The sequence below is a fragment of the Zophobas morio genome, unplaced genomic scaffold (assembly GCF_036711695.1).
Source record: "Zophobas morio isolate AGI-343-1 ecotype UQ-CSIRO unplaced genomic scaffold, CSIRO_AGI_Zmor_V1 ptg000021l, whole genome shotgun sequence".
Classification (NCBI taxonomy): Eukaryota; Metazoa; Arthropoda; class Insecta; order Coleoptera; family Tenebrionidae; genus Zophobas; species Zophobas morio.
Genome location: NW_026972126.1, coordinates 19,120,337 through 19,143,107, shown reverse-complemented (window position 1 = coordinate 19,143,107; position 22,771 = coordinate 19,120,337). Strand labels below are relative to the sequence as shown.

The following is a 22,771-nucleotide window of genomic DNA, read 5'->3' as shown; positions in this document are numbered from 1 at the left end:
GAAAATATAAATTGTTAATGATCCCTGACCAAGATTTTGGAAAACATCGACTTGAAAATGATTTTTTTTTAATATTTAAAAAAACGGTAAAAAATTATTGAAAAATTAATATTTTTTAAAACTTGCTTAAAAGTGCTCTAAAAACTCTGGGAAATACATTTGCACCAGATGAATCGAAAAACAAATTGTTAACGTTCCCTTAATAAGATTTTCGAAAAATTCGGTTCGAAAGTGACACGAAACCTCGAAAAGGGGTGAAAAAAGTGTAAAAATTTTTCCAAAAATCTTCAAAAAATTGTGGAATATAGATTTGGACAAATTAATTTGAAAAACATAAATTTTTAATTTCCCAACCGAGATTTTTGAAAAATTAGACTTGAAAATGGAATTTTAAAAAAATCTCATACGAAGAGTTTTGCAAGATTGAGAGCGTTGCCAAAAATCCTCAAAGATTTCGGGGATATAGATCTTGACGAACTGAATTGAAAACATAAATTGTTAATGATCCCTGACCAAGATTTTGGAAAACTTCGACTTGAAAATGATTATCTTTGAATATTTAAAAAAACACGGTAAAAAAATTATTGAAAAATTAATATTTTTTAAAACTTGCTTAAAACTCCTCTAAAAACTCTGGGAAATACATTTGCACCAGATGAATCGAAAAACAAATTGTTAACGTTTCCTGAATAAGATTTTCGAAAAATTCGGTTCGAAAGTGAGACGAATCCTCGAAGAACGGTGAAAAAATTGTGAAAAGTTTTCCAAAAATCTTCAAAAAATTGTGGAATATAGATTTGGACAAATTAATTTGAAAAACATAAATTCTTAATGCCCCTGACCAAGATTTTGGAAAACTTCAACTTGAAAATTATTTTTTTTTAATATTTAAAAAAACGTTAAAAAAATCATTGAAAAATTAATATTTTTTAAAACTTGCTTAAAAGTCCTCTAAAAACTCTGGGAAATACATTTCCAACAGATGAATCGAAAAACAAATTGTTAACGTTCCCTGAATAAGATTTTCGAAAAATTTGGTTCAGAAGTGACACGAAACCTCCAAAAACGGTGAAAAAATTGTGAAAAGTTTTCCAAAAATCTTCAAAAAATTGTGGAATATAGATTTGGAGAAATTAATTTGAAAAACATAAATTTTTAATTTCCCGACCAAGATTTTTTAAAAATTAGGCTTGAAAATGGAATTTTTAAAAAATCTCAAAAGATTTATACCCAGAGTTCTGCAAGATTGAGAACGTTGTCAAAAATCCTCAAAAATTTCGGGGATATAAATCTTGACGCACTGTTCGGAAAACACGAATTGTTCCTGACCAAGATTTTCGAAAAATCGGTTTGAAACTGTTTTTTTTTAATATCTCGAAATATCGAATTTGTCAAAAAATTCATTGAAAGGTTCATATGTTGGAAAAGTTACCCAAAAGTCCTCTAAAACTTCTGGGAAATATAGTTCGATCAGCTCATTCGAAAAACAAATTGTTAACGGTCCCCGAACAAGATTTTCAAAAATGAAAGTTTTTAAATATTGCGAAATCTTGAAAAACTGTGAAAAAATTGTGAAAATTTGTCTAAAAATCCTCAAAAAATTGTGACATTTAGATTTGGAGAAATTAATTTGGAAAATATAAATTTTTGATCTTCCGACCAAGATTTTTGAAAAATTCGGCTTGAAAATAATGTTTTAAAAATCTCGAAAGCTGGAAAGAAGATTAAAAGATTCATACGGAGGGTTTTGCAAAATTGAGAGTTTTAAGAGTTGTCAAAAATGCTCAAAAAATTCGGTAATATAAATCTCGACGCACTAATTCGAAAAACATGAATTGTTAATGGTTCCCGACCAAGATTTTCAAAAAATTCTGTTTGAAAATGATTTTTTTAATATCTCGAAATCTCGAATTTGTCAAAAAATTCATTGAAAGGTTCATATTTTTGAAAAGTGGCCCAAAAGTCCTCTAAAACTTCTGGGAAATATATTTCGACCACCTCATTCGAAAAACAAATTGTTAACGGTCCCCGAATAAGATTTTCGAAAATGAAATGTTTTAAATATTGCGAAATCTAAAAAAAATTGTGAAAATTTGTCTAAAAATCCTCAAAAAATTGTGAAAAATAGATTTGGAGAAACTAATTTGGAAAACATAAATCTTTAATCTTCCGACCAAGATTTTTGAAAAATTCGGCTTGAAAATAATGTTTTAAAAATCTCGAAAGCTGGAAACAAGATCAAAAGATTCATACGGAAGGTTTTGCAAAATTGAGAGTTTTAAGAGTTGTCAAAAATGCTCAAAAAATTCGGTAATATAAATCTCGACGCACTAATTCGAAAAACATGAATTGTTAATGGTTCCCGACCAAGATTTTCAAAAAATTCTGTTTGAAAATGATTTTTTTAACATCTCAAAATCTCGAAATTGTCAAAAAATTCATTGAAAGGTTCAGATTTTTGAAAAGTTGCCTCAAAGTCCTTTGTAACTTGACGTATTATTATTAATACTATTAATAATTAAGCAATTTTCCGAAATAGCTGGATTTGACAAGCTGTACTTTATGGGCGAGGGAAGTTCTCTAATCTTCGACCAATTTTTTTAAAATATCGTTATAAAATGGTTCAACTCTTCATATCAGTCATTTACGCCTACCACCTACAACATTCCCCAAACTTGCACAACCTCAAAAACCCCCAGCTCAGATCATTCCCAAAATCCCCCCCATCCGCCCTTTGATCTACTCCGCCCCCGCCGCCCCATTAAAACCCCCGCCTCTCTTCGTAATTATTATCTGGCGTGATTTTTGCAGGAAAGCGACACCTGCGAAATTCGATCGAGTTCTAAGGGTGTTAACAAGTGGGGAAGTCGCACGGTGTTACTGAAATTAGAACGAAGCGATAATAAAGCAAACACTTGCTCGAAGGTATTTGAGTTTTGTTTACTGGGGTTGGTACTTATTTGTTGTAGATGTCGGGGTTTTTGATTAAGGGCTGTTGTTGGAATAGTTTCTTCGAAGCACCTGGATGTATTATGTGCGCGGAACGCTTTGTGGGGTTATAAAGGGGCGTGAGATTGGAGATTTTGCCAACAAATGGGGAAATTTATAATTGCGACCAGTGGCGGCGACGGGTTTATTATCGCCAGGTGATTGTTTGCGGCTCGCTTAAATTATTCTTAGAACTATTAATAGTTGTTAATGCATTTTTGTATGAATAAAAATGCAATTTACGATTCCAGCTTGAAGCTAAAAATTCCAGCGTTGGCAAACCGCCTCATATATTAACGATTTATAAGTTAACACATCTCCGCCACAAATATGTCATAAAGCCCTTTCTCTGAGCATCCCATCGCATAACACCGCATTCACTCTTTGCGAGCATCCTCATAGAAAAAGCGCTTACATCTCGTTCGCGTCGTCTCGTCTCAATAGCGCCCCTACAAAACGTATCCCTCTCATCTTTCAACCCCTTTGCATAATTCAAGCGAAAAGTTAACCGGATAATAAATCTGCTCGTAGCCGAATTGAAGTGTTAAAATTTCGTGTAAAGGTTATGAAACATTTTGATGTACGCCGTGCCAACAACCCCATCCGCCCTAATAAAAACTAATTAAATTTGACATCGCGAACTCGGTCGAGATCGAGATTAAAATTAAATTGATCTTAAATAATAAGGCAGCCGCATCTTCCCTCCTCCTGTTGAATCCTCCAAGCTAAACGATGTAATAACATCACATCCCGCAATTTTCATTTGTGTAGAACGTTACCCCATATATCCGCAATTCTATCTCGGAATTCATATGCGTGAAATAAGATTTGTGACTGATGTTGGTGTTAGATTCCCTTGACGTTGTATAAAATTAGCGAAACGTTGACGAATACGGCGGAGGTGACTCGGGTATTAAGAAAAAAGCGCGCTGAAAGGGGCGGGGGCGGGGGCGCGTCACGACTCGCACAATAATAACAAAAAATGGTGGAACGTCGCTCGACCCTAAAACATCAATCCCGGCTCTAGAATACGAAAAAGTAGGACCTCTTTCCAATAAATGAATCACTTTTTATTAGTGTTTAAAATTTTATCGACGGTAATAACTAGAGAGCGGATTTATAAGCACAAACAAATTAAGAATGAGCGCTTAAATAAGCACAACATTTTCAATAAAAAGTTTTATTTTAAGCAAAAAACCATTAAAAACATAATCATATTACAAATCAAAGAACACTTCTTAGAACTTTGGATAAAATATTATTACAATAATCCTAGACTTTATATTTTACACACGTATTTCAGTTTTCTTTAAAACAATTTATGATTGTAATATGTTCCAAGTTGTCCACTGAAAATTTTTTCGCCGATCATTTAAAATGTGTTTAAAATTGGAGAATGTGCGTTCAATATCCACACTCGTTGTTGGCGCAAATTTGAATTTTGCAACTAATGTTGAATCTAACTCCAAATGTTCCACCTTCTGGCCTTGTAAAACACGAGCAACGTCGGAAAGAACACCGAAACCTGCATTTTTATTTAACACTTCGTCAAGTTTTTGAGATACTCTAGTACCAATATCACCCCTTACTGTGTTTGCTTGTTGTTTAAATTCTTTCACTAAGTTTATGGCATCTATCAACAACATGTTGGGTTTTTCTAACTTTTCTATTACCTCACATACGAATTGATAATTGCTTCTTAGAAAAGCTAGATCTTGTCGTAAATCTTTGTTTTCCAAAATATTTATGCAATCTTTAATCGATTGAGAAGAATTTTCGCTAAACTCCGTAACTACTTCCTCAAATTCTTTGATATATTTGTCATAATAAAATGTGGTCTGTAACCATGTTCCCCACGTCGTTATAATCGGCTCTGGGGGCAACGGTATGTTTGGAAATTTTTCTTTAAAATGTTGCACTCTTAGTGGGGCTTTAACAAAAATCTTTTTACCATTTGCCACTAATTTATTAGCAGTAGGAGACTGCAAACGTATCCTTCAACCACTCTGTTTAAACCGTGAGGAAAGCAAGTAGAGTGAATTAAATTGGGGTACAATATTTTTAGATTATTCCCTACATATAACGAGCTGCATCCGAGATCATCAATAAAATTTTATTCGCCGGTACGGCATTTGGCAAAAATAGTGACGTAAGACTGTCATTTACAAATCTGGTAATCGTATTGCCATTTGTTTTACCTAACATTTTCAAACTTACTACATACCCTCGACTAGGGAAATTTTCATTTAAGATTCCAACAATTAAATTTGCCACGTATCTTCCACAACTATCGGTTGTTTCATCGACAGCGAACCATAAATAATTATCTCCAATGCGATGTTTAATTTCGTTGTAAACTTGCTGAAACACTGGGCCTACATAATTTTTTCGGAGAGTACTTTCAACCGGAATATGTCGATTGCAGTGTTTTTCAAGGAATTCTTGAAGAGGGCCTTTCTCCAATTTTTTTAAAGGTATATTGGACTGGATCATCATTTTACATAAATCGAAATTAAACTGAAACTGCTCATCTTTTATGGAAGTAGATGCAACAGATTCATGTATATGGTCTGCTGTTTAATTTTAGAAACTTCAAACATTTTCTTCCTTTCTACATGAAGAGTCGTTCTGACATGTTGCGTCACGTTATATTTTTTATCACTTTGAATCTAAAACAACGTACATATATAGGATTAACAAAGGAAAATAGATTAAAAAAAAATTAGTGGGCTTACGGTTTTCACACAAGCTCTGCAGAATATTTTGTTGTTTTCTAATTTTAATTCTGGAAAATCCCTTATCCACTCATCCGGCGTCGATTTTACTTTCGGCATTCTTTTAAAATATTAGTAATATTACCAAAAAGAACTCAACATGTAACAAGGGAGAACCACGTATAACACTGTACTACGACAGATGCGATAGACTGATGGTTGTGAAATAAACGGTTCATTTACTTAAAAGTTTCCATTAGAAAAATTTTAAGGTAGGTAGTTGGGTACAATAATCCTTTTTTCTAGAAAATCTTCAACGGTCTTGCCGCAAAATGCCGAAAAAGAACATCTGGTTAAAAGCTTTAATTCATTATCAACGGAAGTAAGGATTTAAAGTCATAAAATCTATGGAGTATTTTTCCAATCCTATAACAAAATTTTATTACCCAAACGACCGGAACCTATTCACAGAAAGGGTCTTGAGTAAGTGTACGTCAATGGTCAAGTCCAGGTAAAATGCATACGATACGATACGGCTAACTAACAAGTATTTCTCATCCCGACAAGGCGGGCATTTGAACAAAATATGCATTAAAACTCATTTTCGTCGAAAAAAGCTGTAATAAGCATAAAAAAGATGTGTCAAATGACTCCAAATTGTATCATAGTTACAGATATAAAAAAGTTTTGAAGTGCTTACATTTTTCACAAAAAGCATTAAACCTAGAAATCCGCTCTCTAGTAATAACTTGGAAAATAAGCAATAAAACGAATCTTAGTGTGAATGAATAAAATTCTTTACGAACCTTTTTTTCGAATTTAATTTATTATTTACTCCGACAAGAAAGAAGACGAATCTGACATACTTTTCTGAGGGCTCTTCTACCAATTTTTATTTATCTCTAACAATATTTTAATTTAGGCCAGCGGAGATTGTACATCCCATTTCGCTTATCAGATCAGGCCACTTTAAAGCTTCAAAAGCAAGATTTATGGAATTCTATGCACTCGACACCGAGAAAACATCCATCATGGCTTTATTTTAGCTTTGAGGTCTTTTTAAAACACATAAATAATGTGAATGCTGATAAAAGTAAGTACACCTCCGACTGCTCATTTACATTACGCGATATTTCCGGGAACTAAGAAACATGTCTCTCGGAATATTTTATTCAATATTTATTATCGTTGGCACGGAAATGTAGGAATGTTGGCGAATAATAATAGTCAACAGAATTATAGAAATACCGACTTTATTCAGTTCTGGTTGCGATGATTTGAATTCACTTTACGTTGTACGTACGTCGCGAAACATTTTCAAAGCTGGAATTGGGTTTTTAAGTTCGGTGTCGTTTTTATTAGTTATTTACGAAGTCTCGTGTTTACTCGAACGGTAAAGTGTAATTCCGGCTTAAATTACGTCCACATGTGAGCGTTGTGGTCAACTTGATCAATATAAATACGAAGGAGCAATTTTGTTAAATAGGAAGCCAATTCAACTGTAACTTAACGCACAATTCCTATTTATAATCTGCAAAGGATTAACAATAACATGGTTAAACAATAGTTCATTTTTTTATTCTTTATTATTTTTTAATATTTACTACTTTTCCTTGGTTGTTTGAAGAGTTACGGCAAAGATAAGAAATTCATAATCTTCGAATATTAATACCCATTCGATAGAGCTGGGTTTAATATTTTTGAGAAAAATTTTTTGCAATTATTATAATTTCCTCTAACATTGGCTGTTTTTCAAACTTCCATATTCGATAAAGGAGCTTCCTGAAATTTACTGTACGTGCTAATTTGAATCTCCTGAAAACGAATCCCCCTTTAGAATTGACCTATGAAGTTTCCTGGTTTTTTTATTCCTTTGTATAATGCTACCTCTAGAAAAATGACATGGTCCGCTTTATCGGCCTCTCCAACCCAAATGGCTAACTTTTCTAGCCCAAAAAATTATTGGCGCAAACAAAAACTCCAAAGATTCGAATGGTACAAACCGGAACTCGAAGACTTGAACAGTTTTGGAATGGTCAACCCCTTAACTCGAAAAATATTTTTCCTGAAATATATCTCCCCAAACATACCAGAAGTTCTTAGTATAATTTCCTAATTGTAATAAGGCGATTCCTGAAACTTGCCGTACTTAGTAATTTGAACCTCTTGAAAACGAATACCGCTTTAGAATTGACCTCGGGAGCTTCCCGATTTTTTTCTAATTTTTTTTTGTTTAATACAACTTCTAGAAAAATGACATCGTACACTTTATCGGTCTCTCCAACCCAAATGGCTAACTTTTCTGGCCCAAAAAATTATTTGGCGCCAACAAAAACTCCAAAGAATCGAATGGTACAAGCCGGAACTCGAAGACTTGAACCGTTTTGGAATGGTGAACCCCTTAACTCGAAAAATATTTTTCCTGAAATATATCTCCCCAAACATAGCAGAAGTTCTTAATATAATTTACTAATTGTAATAAGGCGATTCCTGAAACTTGCCGTACATAGTAATTTGGACCTCTTGAAAACAAATACTGCTTTAGAATTGACCTCGGGAGCTTCCTGAATTTTTTCTAATTTTTTTTTGTTTAATACAACTTCTAGAAAAATGACATCGTCCACTTTATCGGTCTCTCCAACCCAAATGGCTAACTTTTCTGGCCCAAAAAATTATTTGGCGCCAACAAAAACTCCAAAGAATCGAATGGTACAAACCGGAACTCGAAGACTTGAACCGTTTTGGAATGGTGAACCCGTTAACTCGAAAAATATTTTTCCTGAAATATATCTCCTCAAACATACCAGAATTTCTTAGTATAACTTCCTAATTGTAACAAGGCGATTCCTGAAACTTGCCGTACTTAGTAATTTGAACCTCTTGAAAACAAATACTGCTTTAGAATTGACCTCGGGAGCTTCCTGAATTTTTTCTAATTTTTTTTTGTTTAATACAACTTCTAGAAAAATGACATCGTCCACTTTATCGGTCTCTCCAACCCAAATGGCTAACTTTTCTGGCCCAAAAAATTATTTGGCGCCAACAAAAACTCCAAAGAATCGAATGGTACAAACCGGAACTCGAAGACTTGAACCGTTTTGGAATGGTGAACCCGTTAACTCGAAAAATATTTTTCCTGAAATATATCTCCTCAAACATACCAGAATTTCTTAGTATAACTTCCTAATTGTAACAAGGCGATTCCTGAAACTTGCCGTACTTAGTAATTTGAACCTCTTGAAAACAAATACTGCTTTAGAATTGACCTCGGGAGCTTCCTGAATTTTTTCTAATTTTTTTTTGTTTAATACAACTTCTAGAAAAATGACATCGTCCACTTTATCGGTCTCTCCAACCCAAATGGCTAACTTTTCTGGCCCAAAAAATTATTTGGCGCAAACAAAAACTTCAAAGAATCAAATGGTACAAACCGGAACTCGAAGACTTGAACCGTTTTGGAATGGTCAACCCCTTAACTCGAAAAATATTTTTCCTGAAATATATCTCCTCAAACATATCAGAATTTCTTAGTATAATTTCCTAATTTTAATAAGGCGATTCCTGAAACTTGCCGTACTTAGTAATTTGAACCTCTTGAAAACAAATACTGTTTTAGAATTGACCTCGGGAGCTTCCTGAATTTTTTCTAATTTTTTTTTTGTTTAATACAACTTCTAGAAAAATGACATCGTCTTCTTTATCGGTCTCTCCAACCCAAATGGCTAACTTTTCTAGCCCAAAAAATTATTGGCGCAAACAAAAACTCCAAAGATTCGAATGGTACAAACCGGAAATCGAAGACTTGAACCGTTTTGGAATGGTCAACCCCTTAATTCGAAAAATATTTTTCCTGAAATATATCTCCCCAAACATACCAGAAGTTCTTAGTATAATTTCCTAATTGTAATAAGGCGATTCCTGAAACTTGCCGTACTTAGTAATTTGAACCTCTTGAAAACGAATACTGCTTTAGAATTGACCTCGGGAGCTTTCTGATTTTTTTTAATTTTTTTTTTTGTTTAATACAATTTCTAGAAAAATGACATCGTCCACTTTATCGGTCTGTCAAACCCAAATGGCTAACTTTTCTTGCCTAAAAAATCATCTGCAGCAAACACAAACTCCAAGGAATCGAACAGTATAAGCCAGAACTTGAAGACTTGAACCGTTTTGGAATGGTGAACCCCTTAACTTGAAAAATATTTTTCCTGAAATATATCTCCCCTAACATACTAGAAGTTCTTTGTATAACTTCCTTATTCGATAAAGGCGATTCCTGAAACTTGCTGTACTTAGTAATTTGAACCTCTTGAACACGAATACTGGTTTAGAATTGAGCTCGGGAGCTTCATTATTTTTATTATTATTTTTTTGTTTGTTTAATACAACTTCTAGAAAAATGACAGCGTCCGCTTTGTGAGTCTCTCAAACCCAAATGGCTAACTTTTCCGGCCTAAAAATTCATTTGCAGCAAACAAAAACTCCAAGGAATCGAATGGTATAAACCGGAAGTCGAAGCCTTGAACCCTTTTGGAAAAACGAACCCGTTAACTCAGGTAAGTATTTTCCTGAAATAACTCCCCTAACATATCAGAACTTGTATAACTCTCTTAATCTACAAGAGAGGTTCCTGAAATTTGCTGTGCTTTCTAATTTGAACCTCCTGAAACCGAATGCCACTTTAGAACGGAACTATGGAGCTTCCCGATTTTTTAATTTTTTTGTTTAATGCAAAATCTAGAAAAATCACATTGTCCAGTTCATCGGTTTCTCAAACCCAAACGGCTAACGTCTGAGACCAACAAAATTATTCACAGCTGCTAAAAACTCCAAGAAATCGAATGATGCGAATCGGAAGTCCAAGACACGAAGCATTTTGGAATGGTGAACCCGTTAACTCGAGAAGTATTTTTCCTGATATATCTCCCCTAACATACCAGAATTTGTTTGCATAATTTTCTTATTCGAGAAAGAAGATACCTCAAATTTGCTGCACTTACTAATTTAAACCTCCTGAATACGAACGCCACCTTAGAATTGGCCTATCGTGTTTCCTGAACTTTTATATATTTTTTTTGTTCAATGCTACCTCCAGAAAAATGACGTCGTCCGATTTATTGGTCCCTCAAACCCGAACGGCTAACTCATTTGGGCAATAAAATCATGTGCAGCCACTAAGAACTCCATGAAATGCATTACTATAAACCGAAAGTCGGATACTTGAACCATTTTAAAATAGTGAACCCCTCAAATCGAAATTTATTTTTTCCTAAAATATATCTCCCCTAACATACCAGAATTTCTTTGTGTAACTTCCTTAATGGATAATTCAGTAATTTGAACCTTTTGAAAACGAATACTGCTTTAGAATTGACCTCGGAAGCTTCCTGATTTTTTTTTATTTTTTTTTTTTTGTTTAATACAATCCTTAGAAAAGTGGTATCGTCCGTTTTATCACTGTCTGAAACCCAAACAGCTAAATTTTCTGGCCTAAAAAATCATTTGCAGCAACTAAAAACTCCCAAGAATCGAATGATATAAGCCGGAAATCGAAAATTTGAATTGCTTAGGAATGGTGAACCCGTTAACTTGAAAAATATTTTCCCTGAAATATCTCTTATAACATACCAGAGTTTACTTATACAACTTCCCTATTCCATAAAGGAGATTCCTGAAACTTGCTGTACTTACTAATTTGAAGCTCGTGAAACCGAATTCCACTTTAGAACGGACCTGTGGAACTTCCCGAATTTTTAATTTTTTTGTTTAATGCAAAATCTAGAAAAATGGCATCGTCCAGTTCATCGCTTTCTCAAACCCAAACGACCAACTTCTCAGGCCAACAAAACTATTCACAGCTACCAAAAACTCCAAGAAAGCGAATGGTGTAAACCGGAAGTCGAAGACTTGAACCGTTTTGGAATGGTGAACCCGTTAACTCGAGAAGTATTTTTCCTGATATATCTCCCCTAACATACCAGAAGTTGTTTGCATAATTTTCTTATTCGATAAAGAAGATACCTGAAATTCGCTGCACTTACTAGTTTAAACCTCCTGAATACGAATGCCACCTTAGAATTGGCCTATCGTGTTTCCTGAATTTTTATATATTTTTTTTTGTTCAATGCTACCCCCAGAAAAATGACGTCGTCCGATTTATTGGTCCCTCAAACCCGAACGGCTAACTCATTTGGGCAATAAAATCATGTGCAGCTACTAAGAACTCCATGAAGTGCATTACTATAAACCAAAAGTCGGATACTTGAACCATTTTAAAATAGTGAACCCCTCAAATCGAAATATATTTTTCCTAAAATATATCTCCCCTAACATACTAGAATTTCGTTGTATAACTTCCTTATTGGATAAAGGAGATTCCTGAAACTTACTTTACTTACTAATTTGAAGCTCCTGAAACCGAATTTCACTTTAGAACGGACCTATGGAGCTTCCCGATTTTTTAATTTTTTTGTTTAATGCAAAATCTAGAAAAATGACATCGTCCACTTCATCGGTTTCTCAAGCCCAAACGGCCAAATTCTCAGGCCAACAAAATTATTCACAGCTACTAAAGACTCCAAGGAATCGAATAATGTAAATCGGAAGTTCAAGACGTGAACCATTTTAGAATGGTGAACCCATTAACTCGAGAAATATTTTTCCTGATATATCTCCCCTAACATACCAGAATTTGTTTGCATAATTTTCTTATTCGATAAAGAAGATACCTGAAATTTGCTGCACTTACTAATTTAAACCTCCTGAATTCGAGTGCCACCTTAGAATTGGCCTATCGTGTTTCCTAAATTTAAAAAAAAATTTTTTTTTTCAATGCTACCTCCAGAAAAATGACGTCGTCCGATTTATTGATCCCTCAAACCCGAATGGCTAGCTTAATTGGGCAATAAAATCATGTGCAGCTACTAAGAACTCCATGAAGTGCATTACTATAAACCGAAAGTCGGAGACTTGAACCATTTTAAAATAGTGAACCCGTTAAATCGAAATATATTTTTCCTAAAAAATATCTCCCCTAACATACTAGAATTTCTTTCTATAACTTCCTTATTTGATAAAGGAGATTCCTCAAACTTGGTGCACTCAGTAATTTGAAACTTTTGAAAACGAATATTGCTTCAGAATTGACCTCGGAAGCTTCCTGATTTTTTTTTAATTTTTATGTTTAATACAATTTCTAGAAAAATGACATTGTCCGCTTTATCGGTATCTCAAACCCAAACAGCTACATTTTCTGGCCTAAAAAATCATTTGCAACAACTAAAAACTTCCAAGAATCGAATGATATAAGCCGGAAATCGAAAATTTGAATTGCTTTGGAATAGTGAACCCGTTAACTCGAAATAATTTTCCCTGAAATATCTCTCCTAATATACCAGAGTTTACATATACAACTTCCCGATTCGATAAAGGAGATTCCTGAAACTTGCTGTACTTACTAATTTGAAGCTCCTGAAACCGAATTTCACTTTAGAACGGACCTATAGAGCTTCCCGATTTTTTAATTTTTTTGTTTAATGCAACATCTAGAAAAACGACATCGTTCACTTTATCGGTTTCTCAAGCCCAAAGGGCCAACTTCTCAGGCCAACAAAATTATTTTGCGGCTACTAAAAACACCAAGGAATCGAATGACGTGAATCGGAAGTCCAAGACGTGAACCCTTTTGGAATGGTGAACCCGTTAATTCGAGAAGTATTTTTCATGATATATCTCCCCTAACATACCAGAAATTGTTTGCATAATTTTCTTATTCGCGAAAGAAGATACCTGAAATTTGCTACACTTACTAATTTAAACCTCCTAAATACGAATGCCACCTTAGAATTTGCCTATCGAGTTTCCTAAATTTTTATATACATATATATATTTTTGTTCAATGCTACCTCCAGAAAAATGATGTCGTCCGATTTATTGGCCCTCAAACCCGAACGGTTAACTCATTTGGGCAATACAATCATCTGCAGCTACTAAGAACTCTATGAAGTCCATTACTATAAACCGAAAGTCGGATACTTGAACCATTTTAAAATAGTGAACCCCTCAAATGGAAATGTATTTTTCCTAAAATATATCTCCCCTAACATACCAGAATTTCTTTGTACAACTTCCTTATTGGAAAAAGGAGATTCCTGAAACTTGCTGCACTCAGTAATTTGAACATTTTGAAAACGAATATTGCTTTAGAATTGACCTCGGAAGCTTCCTGATTTTTTTTTTTAATTTTTTTTGTTTAATACAATTTCTAGAAAAATGACATCGTCCGCTTTATCAGTGTCTCAAACCCAAACAGCTAAATTTTCTAGCCTAAAAGATCATTTGCAGCAACTAAAAACTCCCAAGAATCGAATGATATAAACCGGAAATCGAAAATTTGAATTACTTAGGAATGGTGAACCCGTTAAATTGAAAAATATTTTCCCTGAAATATATCTCCTAACATACCAGAATTTTTATAATACAACTTCCCTATTCGATAAAGGAGATTCCTGAAACTTGCTGTCCTTACTAATTTGAAGCTCCTGAAACCGAATTTCACTTTAGAACGGACCTGTGGAGCTTCCCGATTTTTTAATTTTTTTGTTTAATGCAAAATCTAGAAAAATGACATCGTCCATTTCATCGGTTTCTCAAACCTAAACGGCCAACTTCTCAGGCCAACAAAACTATTCACAGCTACCAAAAACTCCAAGGAAGCGAATGGTGTAAACCGGAAGTCGAAGACTTGAACCGTTTTGGAATGGTGTACCCGTTAACTCGAGAAGTATTTTTCCTGATATATCTCCCCTAACATACCAGAAGTTGTTTGCATAAGTTTCTTATTCGATAAAGAAGATACCTGAAATTCGCTGCACTTACTAGTTTAAACCGCCTGAATACGAATGCCACCTTAGAATTGGCCTATCGTGTTTCCTGAATTTTTATATATTTTTTTTTATTCAATGCTACTCTCAGAAAAATGACGGCGTCCGATTTATTAGTCCCTCAAACCCAAACGGCTAACTCATTTGGGCAATAAAATCATGTGCAGCTACTAAGAACTCCATGAAGTGCATTACTATAAACCGAAAGTCGGATACTTGAACCATTTTAAAATCTTGAACCCTTTAACTCGAAAAATATTTTCCTTGAAATATCTCTCCTAACATACCAGAGTTTACTTATACAACTTCCCCGTTCGATAAAAGGGATTCCTAAAACTTGCTGTACTCACTAATTTGAAACTCCTGAAAACGAATCCTGCTTTAGAATTGACCTCAGGAGTTTCCTGATTTTTTGTTTGTTTAATGCAACGTCTAGAAAAATGTCATTGTCCGCTTTATCGATCTCTCTAATCCGAACAATAACTAACCTATCGGGTCCCAAAAATTATTTGTTGCTACTAAAAAATCCAAGGAATCGTACCGTTTTCAGATGGTGATGGCGAGTCCTTAAACTTATAATAAAAAAATACATTGAACGATTCCTATACAAAATGCGTGGAAAATACAAACGGAGTAAGGGTAGAATTAAAAAAACCTTAGTTAACAGCGTAGAAATGACACAATGTTAATGAAGCGGCAAAATTTCATTACCGTCCAAAGCCCACTTGAACGAGATGTATGGACACCCAGAAAAACAAGTAAAAGATACGAGGAAACAACAGACAATCGGACATTACGACAGTCCCATTAAAACAATTCTTGAGAAAAATCTTGGTAGAGACAGTAGCTGCCTTCAGTATAGGTAATATAGAAATAACAATGTAATCGTTATTCCTCGGATGATTTGATGTTGATTCATTCTACCCCACACATACACGTACTTTCGGCACACCGACATCCCCGACATGGAAAATGGGTGTTTTTAACAAGCTCTACACCGTGTTTATTATGTTGTTTATTTAAGTAATCTCGTGTTTACTCAAACAGTAAACTGCAACTCCGGTTTAAATTACATCCACATAATAGCCCCTTTTCCCTATGTGATTTGTACCGGGTTTCTCTTACCCTACAATAAAAACGCAAATTATAATAGAAGGCAGCCGTTATAAAAATGAAGTGCTCGTTTCTTTTTAACAGACTCGCGCTGGTTTCATTCGCGCAATTATGGTGATTAGAATTGAGATGAGTTCTTGAATGCAATTAACACGAGGTAGATCGGAAGTTTAAAATTGAGTTGGAATGTTTTATTGTGACGTGGAGCACCACCGGAACGAAAAAGGAAACGTTCGAATAAGATACTACCACGAAATGTATAAATGAGACACTAATCTGTCACTTTTCGTAAATTGACTCCTCTACACACAGAGAGACACACAAGCGTCGGTGATTATCCCCTGACGAATTCGCCGCCACCTGTGCCGCCCCCGAATCGTCGCAATAATTGCGTCCTCCCCCAATAAAAATTTCCTCGTCGGTGATTACGTCTTTAACCCTCAAATTACAAGTCATCAACACATTAAACCCTTGCGGAGCCCCTCCCCGCTTCTGTAAATATTTGAACGCCGCGGCTTCCACCGCCGCCGCCGCCGCCGCTCGGTGATCGTTCATGCTAATTCGATTCGCTGCGTCCGTCCACAATACACTTGATTACCGGTCCCGTAAGGCCCATAATTGAAAACTCGCCCGACCATTCATCACCTGCCGCCCCCGTACGTCAGGTGTGCTCACTTTTAACTTAGCATTCGCGAACTGCCAAGATTGAGTTCCGGCGGAATGGCGGCGGTTTGGCTTTGTTGGGGGTGGACGGTTTTGGGGAATTCGGCGGCGGCGAAGTTGAATTCAAAAATTGGTAGAGGGAAAAAAAAAATTGAAAAATCCAGAAATTGAAGAAAATCCCAAAACTGAAATATGTATTGAAATAGTGATAAATCGAAAATTTTTACAATTGAAATATCAAAACATCGAAAAATTGGTCTAAAGAGTTTAGACAGTACTTCCCTCGGTGTCGGAAACTTGACGACTGCATGCCTATTGTGTTTTTTTTCTCATTACATTTTTGTAGTGGGAATTTAAAAAAAAATGCGATGACGTCATCAACATTTTTGCAAGGACACGTATATCAGTTGGGATAGATGTAGTGTAATACTAAGAATAAAATTATTATATTCTCAAATTTTCGGGAAAATGAATTGGGTCGTTTTGAATATTGATTTGTAATAATCAATAAAATAACGAAACAATTTACTCACGTATACGTATCAGAGGCAACTGAAAATCGTGTATGTATAAACATTCTTAATTTAAGATGACAGGCGTAACAGCATACGTGAGAGTCAAACAGAGAAACTGTAAACAAAACGACCATCGGTTTTATTGTTTCGACTTCCGCTTATTATATAAAACATTGGGTTTTATTTTAATTCTTGACGGTGAAATTCACAATTGGTTGATTATAAACATGTCTATTTCACATTCGCGGAACCAAGTGAGCGCATAAAACAAATGCAGGTCTGTAATGTTAAAGTCGATGTAAATAAGCGTGCTACCCTTATGTTTCAACCGAGTTTTTCCTTTAACAAATTTTGTGTCTACCAAATTGGGTTGGTTGGGGTGTAATACTAATAATAAGTGTTGCCTTTAATTTAATCAATAAAATAAATTGACTTCATTAATTTTTTTGAACCACCTCTTAAGAAAATCTAAAAAATATGAATGGAATGATAAATCACAAGTACAAACTCATCATATTTTTTGCATTTTAGATAGAATTTATTCAGCAAAATTTAAGGGTGACGTCATCAATTTTTTTAGGAGGGATGAACAAATACATTTTGAACAAAAGTTTACCATGCTTATAATAACTTTAAAATATTCCCAAGATTTCAAAGCATTCGGTTTTGTAATTCCTGATTAAATCGATAGAATAAATTCACGCCTTCATTAATTTTTTTGAGTCACCCTGCATATGCAAATCCAAAAATATGAATGGAATGATAAATCACAAGTACAGACTCATCATATTTTGTACATTTTAGATACGATTTATTCGGCAAACTTTTGAGCTGACGTCATCAGTTTTTTGTAGAAGATAACCAAATATATTTTGACTAAAAATTTATTATGCTCTTTATAACCTTAAAACATCTGCAAGATTTCAAAGCATTCGGTTTTGTAGTTCCTGATTAAATCAATAAAATAAATTTACAAAAAATATGAATGGAGTGATAAATGACAAGTACAAGCTCATCATATTTTGTACATTTTAGATATGATTTATTCGGCAAACTTTCGAGCTGACGTCATCAAGTTTTTGGAGGGGATAAGCAAATATATTTTGACTAAACATTTATTATGCTCTTTATGACCTTAAAACATCTGCAAGATTTCAGAGCATTCGGTTTTGTAGTTCCTGATTAAATCAATAAAATATATTTTCGCATTCATTAATTTTTTTGAGTCACCCTGTATATGCAAATCCAAAAAATATGAATGGAGTGATAGATCACAAGTACAGACTCATCATATTTTGTACATTTTAGATATGATTTATTCCACAAACTTTTGAGCTGACGTCATCAAGTTTTTGGAGGGGATAAGCAAATATTTTTTGACTAAAGATTTATGATGCTCTTTATAGCCTTAAAACATCTGCAACATTTCAAAGCATTCTGGTTAGCAGATTAAAAATTAAATTTCAAAATGTTGTTTTATAATTTTGATTTTTTTTCCAAAAATCTGGACGTTTCGGGTGAAAAGTCGATTCAGAGTTGTAAACTACATGTGTAGGACTATGTTATTTTATACAATTGAAAACCCATTTACTATGTACAATTTTGAAGTGACGTCATCCCATTAGTGGTGGGGATGATTAGACAAATTTTGGTTAGCGTTTTACCATCTACATGATATTCTTAATATAAGTACAAAATTTCACAACAATCGGTCGAGTACTTTCGGAGATTATCTGTCTAATAAAAATCCGGGACGGCAGACGGACAGACGGACGGACAGACGGACGGACAGACGGACCGACGGACAGACGGACAGACAGACGGAAATGGGAGACCTATTTCTTCGTCTTCTAGGGGTCATGAAAGATCGAGAAAACGTAAAAGTAGAGAGTCGGCCGACGGACTCGATTACAATACTTCCTTTGCTTACGCTCGGGAAGTAAAAATTAAAAAAAACAAAAATAAGAAGATCAGAAATATTCTTCTGGAAAAAAAAGATTATTTCAGCAATATTCCACGATTAAATAAAGGGCAGAAAGCAGAATGTCAACGAATTTAGTTGACATACCACCTGAAAACAGTATAGAAGAAGATATATGAAGTGAATCTAGTGACACAGTGAGTATAAGAAGAATATGCTAGAATCGAGAAGAATCGCGAATATAATCCTATTGTAGAACAATTATAACTGAGAACGAGCCGGGAGGAAAACTGGAGTTCTAGAACAGAATCTACTGTCAACGTGTAGAGTAGTTCTAAAGCATTCCATTCCAGACATTCTGCACTGATAAATTAAGGTAGTGTACATCAGATCCAGAATCAAGAATGAGTAGAAGAAAAGTACGACTTCAGTTTTAATTTATCAAGTTCCATGATTCGTTTACTCGACAATGTTTAAATTTTGGAAAAAATTTCGAAACGGTTGAAGTTGATCGGTCAAAGCTATACATTTTCACGATGTAATTAAATAAAATTTAAACATAATTAATATTATTTATAACTCTCAAATATGGTAACTATTAATATATGATAATCAAACCGAAAACGGTTTTACTAAAAACACGATGGTATTAAAAACAAAGCAATTTGTTTAAACATTGTTAAGTTAATCCTAAAAATGTCTTAATTTCCCGGCCAAAATATGAAAAATAATTTTTGCAATCTCATCGTGACGTGCGATGACGTCACTGTCACGTGAGCTACGTGTCCAAAGGTCACCTTTTCCGGTCCTTTGTGTTCAGTTTTAATTTGTTTGATGGCGACAAGATCGTCGCGTCCTTTTGACGTAAAAGTAGAGCAATTTCGCGAATTTCTAATTTATTATTAACAAATATTAGTGAAAATGTGTTCTGTTGGTGCTGTGAACACGAAAGAAAATGGATGTTTTTCCGAAAAGGGGTAAGTACGACTTCAGTTTTAATTTATCAGGTTCCGTGATTCGTTTCCTCGACAAAGTTTAAATTTTAGGGAAATTTTCAAAACGATTGAAGTTATCGATCAAAGCTATACATTTTCACGATATCATTAAATAATATTTAAATATAATTAACATTATTTATAATGTTTAAATACGATATGTATTAATATATGATAATTAAATCGAACACCGTTTTCTTAAAAAGACAAAGTTTCTAAAAACAAAGCAATTTGTTTAAATATTACTAAAGTAACACCGAAAATGTGCAATTTCCCGGCCAAAATATGAAAAATAATTTTTGCAATCTCATCGTGACGTACGATGACGTCACTGTCACGTGAGCTACCTGAGCAAAGGTCACATTTTTCGGCCTCTTGTGTTCAGTTTAAATTTCGGTCTGATGGCAGCAACATTGGAGCTCCGGTTTGACTTAGAAGTAAGGCTCGTTTCAGGGATTTCTAATTTATTAATAATAAATATTAGTGAAAATGTATTATGTTGGTGCTGTGAACACGAAAAAAAAATGGATATTTTTCCAAAAAGGACTGAAAACAGAGAAGTACGACTGCAGTTTTAATTTATCGGGTTCCATGATTCGTTAACTCGACAATGTTTAAATTTTGGAAAAAATTTCGAAACGGTTAAAGTTAATCGGTCAAAGCTGTACATTTTCACGATATAATTAAATACAATTTAGGCATAATTAATATTGTTTATAATGCTCAAATATGGTAAGTAACTATTAATATATGATAATCAAATCGAAAACCGTTTTACTAAAAACACGATGGTATTAAAAACAAAGCAATTTGTTTAAATATTGTTAAGTTAATCCTGAAAACGTCTTAATTTCCCGGCCAAAATACGATAAATAATTTTTGCAATCTCATCGTGACGTGCGATGACGTCACTGTCACGTGAGCTACCTGTCCAAAGTTCACGTATTTCGGTCCTTTGTGTTCAGTTTTAATTTCTGTTTGATGGCGATAAGATCGTCGCGTCTTTTTGGCGTAAAAGTAGAGCAATTTCGCGAATTTCTAATTTATTATTAACAAATATTAGGGAAAATGTGTTGTTATTGCTGTGAACACGAAAGAAAATGGATATTTTTCCGAAAAGGACCGAAAACAGGATAAGTACGACTTCAGTTTTAATTTATCAGGTTCCGTGATTCGTTTACTCGACAAAGTTTAAATTTTGGGGAAATTTTCAAAACGATTGAAGTTGGTTGATCAAAGCTATAAATTTTCACGATATAATTAAATAATATTTAAATACCGTTTTCTTAAAGTTCCTAAAAACAAAGCAAATTAATTTTTAATGTCAATCCTTGGTATCGGCAAATAAAAAAAAAATGATGAGTGTGTGACAAGTGAGCAATTTAACAATTAAAAAAATCATTCAAATAAATCTTGAAGTAAAAACAAGCTCTTTCATTATAAACGGTTATAAACGTCTAGTGGTTAGACACTGCCCACTTTTATGCTCATCTCCACCACTATACAACTACAATAGACTTCTGGTTCGATACTCGTGCTAACGTTGAAACCAAGCCAAACAGTGGCTGCATTGTGATGGGCTAATGTCCAATATGATAGCCGTCAATATTGGTTTAACTCTAGACCGAGTTTACTCATATAATTGGCGAAATATTAGTTTAGTAAATAAGCGCATTATTCTCTAATAAACCTTATATTAGGGACGCCTTCGTGGAAATTTCCGATTTTTGAGGAAGATCAATATCGTATAAATAGCCCTACTAATTGACATCGATGCAAAAAGCAGCACCGTCAGAGTGACTGACTGCTTCTAATTTAACACTTTCAAGTGAGTAAATCAAGATTTCTGTGTTTCATTTTCTGTTCGGATTCGATTTTCCCGATAATCAAACGAAAGCGCAACAATGTTTATGCAACTGCATTGTGCTTTAAGAACCGTTATTTGTCCCAGAGTGTATTGTTAAAATAAAGCACGACGTCTTTGTACTGTGTTCTTCATTCTTTTGTGTTGTTGTAATTTTTTATGGAGCGCCATTACCGAACTACTTTGCTACAGGGGGACATTTCGTAGAATGTGGCTTCTGCAGTGTTTTGATATAACAAAACTAAACACACGAAAGCAAACACAGCCATATTGTTGTCACAAGGTAGCTGTATGTTTTGCAACATAACAAACATTAATGAATCAGGCATTGCTCTGCATATGGAGACTCGAAACTGGCGAAAATCTTTACGAAAATATACAGCTACAACTAGTTTTACGTTATTACAATTTTACCTCAGTTTGTCAATACCCATTTTTTTATGTGTACACTGCGCATCGTCGCCCCCCTATTTAACGACCGTGCAACACTACGCCACTTATCTGCCCTGTGTCAGTCTCCCTTTGTGTAACTGAGCTTTCAACAACATAATCCTGAATTCCGCTTCAAAATACGTCACATACTACACAGTGCACATTAGCATGACTTTCCAAGTCAATATTTAACCGGCTTTCAACTTGTGTTGCACTGTTGCAATTTAAAACAGCCTCCGACGATGAATCGATAAAACAGTAAAACAATGTAATGCAACTTACAGACATGCACGATGGGTTCTGTGGCCATCTCGTGAATCAGCAAGTCGACAAGCTCGCTATCGGCGGGGTAGAGCTCGTGTTGGGATATTTGTAGATGGAACTTCTCCAAAACAGTCGAGTTTTCTCTGAAAAAGAAAAAAAACGGTGAAACGAAGGTCTCAAAACGTTGGAGTTGGTTGAAAAATCAACTTCGATTTACGTGAAATTTGGCGATGTGTCGCACTGTTGTGTTTCTGTCGGTTCTCGGACTATAAATGATGAATATCGACATGATTATGTTAGTCATCGAATGTTGCATGCATACATGTTCTAGACATTGAAGAGTGTTAAAAAGCTAAAGAACAAGTTGTAGTTAAAAAGAGGACTTTAGAAGACTGACGACAGTTAGGGCAGGTCAGGTCA

The 22,771-nt window shown here is 34.5% G+C and overlaps 1 protein-coding gene across 3 annotated transcripts in view; it reads right to left on the bottom strand.

Moving 5' to 3' along the window:
* LOC135132665 (extracellular serine/threonine protein CG31145) overlaps positions 1–22,771 on the bottom strand; it is a 431,251-nt gene that overhangs the window by 155,717 nt on the left and 252,763 nt on the right. For all 3 annotated transcript variants that reach the window (XM_064060827.1, XM_064060826.1, XM_064060828.1), the window contains one exon: positions 22,370–22,494. In XM_064060827.1, the coding sequence (XP_063916897.1) occupies positions 22,370–22,494 (125 nt within the window). The remainder of the gene's footprint in view (positions 1–22,369; positions 22,495–22,771) is intronic.